We start from the raw sequence: 3,431 nt of genomic DNA on the forward strand, positions 1-3,431 counted from the left end.
ATTGACTTCAGCAAACCTCTAGCGTGTTTATCTTGGGAGGAGCGGGGCAGGAGAGGAACAGCATAAGGGGTGAGCGAGAAAGAGAAGGGATGCATTTATTTTGCAGAGGCTCCAGACGACTATCGTCTTTCGTCGCCATTTGCAACGAAAGGAGCAGATACGCGGCCAAGTTTTGCCTTGTTTCATATTCCCCCCTCGTGTTGTACCCAGAAAATGCTCGATTGGCGCGTTAGTGAGGAGTCGCACAGTGCTGAGTGGGGAAATGTGTGGGGTGGTTTATTCGGGAGACTCATTCTGCTCGGGACAAACCAGCGCGGTGCAGGTCGGCCGTATGTTTTCTCAGGCTTTCGGGACCAGTCTTAACCCACCCAGTCGGACAGCAAGGAGCGTCACTACCAGCTGACCTGTTCCCACCGACCTCGCCCACGGAAGAGCACCTTCCATTCCCTCCCTCTGGAAAGGCCGGCGATGACGCGTGCGGTGCTCGGCTACGGGAGCGTCACCCTTCCCCTGCGGTCAAAGCCAGCCCGCTGGCTGCCGTTTTTCACGGCAAACCCGTCTGCCGAGCCGATGATTCGCTTCTTGCCCATGCGGACAAAGAAGTACCGGCTCGGGTCGCACGTGACTGCCATCTTGACGACGGGCGTAGTGATGGAGATGCTTCCAGCTGTGGGCGAACTGCAGATCATCCTGCGGCCCGAGTCGCGGGAGACCTGGACGTCTCCCCACGGGGTCTGCTTGATGCGCACGCCCCCGATGTTCCAGATGTGGTCTCCATTGCGCGAGGTGCGGACCGTCGCCGGGCCGATGAGGTCGAGGCACTTCTCGAACACGTCTGGGCTACTACGCTGCATTTGGGAGTAGAAGACGCTCAGGGGGATGTCGTAGCCGAGGTTGTGAAACCGTTCGGTGGTGGACTTGGTCCCAGAGGCATCGACCAGGTACACGAGCCCGTGGTTAAGTGCCGTGAAGGTCACTCCGCGGCTGGAGATCTTCGCCAGCCGGGTTCCGGTAGCCATGTCCACGCTCATTCGTTCCTGGTACACGCGGCCGCACGGGTGACACAGGCAACACATGTCTCCGAAGCAATTTATGGCCGCCGTGCAGCGTTTCTCGAAATTTACCAGCCGTATGGCGCGGTCGACCGTGATGTCCACTCGCATGCGCTGCTTCAGGATGACTGACACCGTTCCGTAGTTGGTGACCAGTGGGCCGTAGTACGTCTCCTGCAGGCTCTCCCACACGTTGCGCTCAAAGAAGGCCACCTGGGCGTCGCCACAGCCTTCGCTGCTCATCGGGGGCTCGCCATGGGGCTCGCCAGCCTCGGTGGGGTGGAACATGTCGCGCACATGCAGCGCGTGCAGGAAGCCGCCGTAGTCGAACGGCTGCAGTGCGTGTTCGATGTCGCACGCCGCGGGGCCTTCCGACGGCGCGACTAGGTGGTCCTGGATGTAGAGGGGCTGGACGAAGTCCCCCTGTTCGTGCGCGGCGAACGGGCTGAAGGGGTACAGCTGCTGAAAGTTGGTTGCGGGGACGAAGAAAAACGGCGACACGACGGCCGGCCACGGCGGGAGTTCGGCCTCTGATCCGGGATTCAGCCATCCCTCCGTCTGCTCGGCGCACAGCAGCGCCTCCGGGCCGTCCCGGGAGTCTGGGCACTGCCGACCAGCCATTGGATAGGCGCCGCGAGCAGCCGGGCCTTGTACCTGCAGCAAGAAAATTTAATCGGCGAGACTGAAAAAGACCTCCCGAGAATGCTCGCTGGGAGATACGCGCGTGTGACCGTTTGTGTCGCTTTAAAATCGGGAGTCAACTAGAACGTTGACTGCTCCCACCACCAAAAGCCTCCACTGCACCGGTGATGTCTACGGGCACGTCCTGAGGACATTGATTGTAGGGTTTAACGCGCCGACGCAACGCAGGCGATGAGGCGAGCCGTAGTGGAGGGCTCCGGATTAATTTTGACCACATGCGCCGAAATATCGTGCGCACGGGCGTTTTTGCTTTTCGCCTCCATCAGAAAAGCAGCCGCCGCGGTCGAAAATCGAACCCGCGTCCCCGTGCTCAGCAGCACAACGCCTTAGCCACTGAGCCACTGCGGCGGGTATCCTGCGGACATTCACCACTGCGCAACTGGGAAGCACACGCACCCCGAATGCATCGTTGGCCTGCAGGGGCTGCTGAATGGAGCGCAACGTGTCTTCTAGTACGGGCAATAGAACGAGATTTAGCATTAGCATTACCTCTCACTAGCACGTTCCCCGTCTTACAGAATTTCCTTGTGTTTCTGCGCACGTTCCCAGTTGGTCTAAATCCGCACCTCTCCACCGTATACTGAGCGCCTCCCGGTACAGATGTAGCCTCGACGTGTGGAACCCGAATAAAATGGTTAACTACCCAACAAACACAAAAATTAGCCTTATTGTCCGCAAGATTACCCACAGCCGCCACGTACACTTGCTCAATGGCGGATCCAGAGGGGGGGAGGGGGTCCGGATGTCCTGACCCCCCCTTAATTTTGAAATTTATACTCCTAAGAAAAAGACCCTTTAGACCGTAGCAAAATTATTTTCTATTTCTTGTATTTCTTCCACTTTTCCAAAATTCCAGTGAATAAAAAAGGTTATTATCCCCTTCCTCCTCCTGATCACAATCATCATCATCATCATCACCCCTGATAGAAGCTGACATCCGCCCCCCTCAAAAAAAAAAACCTGGATCCGCCTGCGCACTTGCTGTTATTCAACATATCGCTAAAATGCTTCTTTCCGGGGTCCCGGAGAGTAACGCTGAAGTTTTTTTAATTGCGAAAGTTTGTAATACGGCATAAGGAACTATATGTACAAATACACTCCCGATTCCCGAAAGAATCGGAGCAGGAGGCCATGGTGTGGATCCCGTACCCACGCTTTGAAAAGAACGATGAACTAAAATATGCGAAAATGCCATTAACACTTGCGATGTGCTTTTTATGGTAGACGTTGAGTGGAATATCCGTGGGTATACTTCCCGTTAAGGGCTACCGTAGTACTCCGTAGATAAACCAGCATTCGCGTTCTCTCTGTTTAACATTACGCAATCCCCGTTTCCCAAACACAAATAGACCCCAGCGCACATCCTCGCGTGAGGCAATAAAATTTCTCGGTCCATTTCGGCTGATTTTCTGTGAGTTATTCCTTCTCCTATCTTTTATTTTCACCCTTTATGACAACTTTTTTTTTCTGTCACTAGCGCAGCCGTCGGTGGCGGTTTTCGTTTGTCGTTTTCCGGAGCGCGGCGACAGGGCAGAGGGAGGGCGCTCGTTTTAAATGCAGAGCATTTAAGTAACTCACGATGTCACCCACGTTGACGTCCGTAGTCCGCACCGTCGTTGTCCCTACTATATAAAAAAAATACTATCCGGCGCCCGGTTTCGATCCCTCGACCCTGCG

The 3,431-nt window shown here is 55.4% G+C and overlaps 1 protein-coding gene across 1 annotated transcript; it reads right to left on the reverse strand.

Moving 5' to 3' along the window:
* Positions 1 to 369: 369 nt before the first annotated feature.
* On the reverse strand, positions 370 to 1,673 carry LOC144168041 (uncharacterized). Its single transcript, XM_077697155.1, has one exon. The coding sequence runs from the start codon at positions 1,671 to 1,673 to the stop codon at positions 489 to 491; it is 1,185 nt and encodes a 394-aa protein (XP_077553281.1). The 3' UTR covers positions 370 to 488.
* Between the last annotated feature and the right edge of the window lie 1,758 nt (positions 1,674 to 3,431).

Source organism: Haemaphysalis longicornis, unplaced genomic scaffold (assembly GCF_048455015.1).
Source record: "Haemaphysalis longicornis isolate Haplotype H1 unplaced genomic scaffold, Haemaphysalis longicornis Haplotype H1 scaffold_1, whole genome shotgun sequence".
In the NCBI taxonomy this organism is placed as follows: Eukaryota; Metazoa; Arthropoda; class Arachnida; order Ixodida; family Ixodidae; genus Haemaphysalis; species Haemaphysalis longicornis.

What these genes read in the sequence shown, in the direction of transcription:
- LOC144168041 (XM_077697155.1), bottom strand. Translation starts at nt 1,673, where the DNA reads ATGGCTGGTCGGCAGTGCCCAGACTCCCGGGACGGCCCGGAGGCGCTG.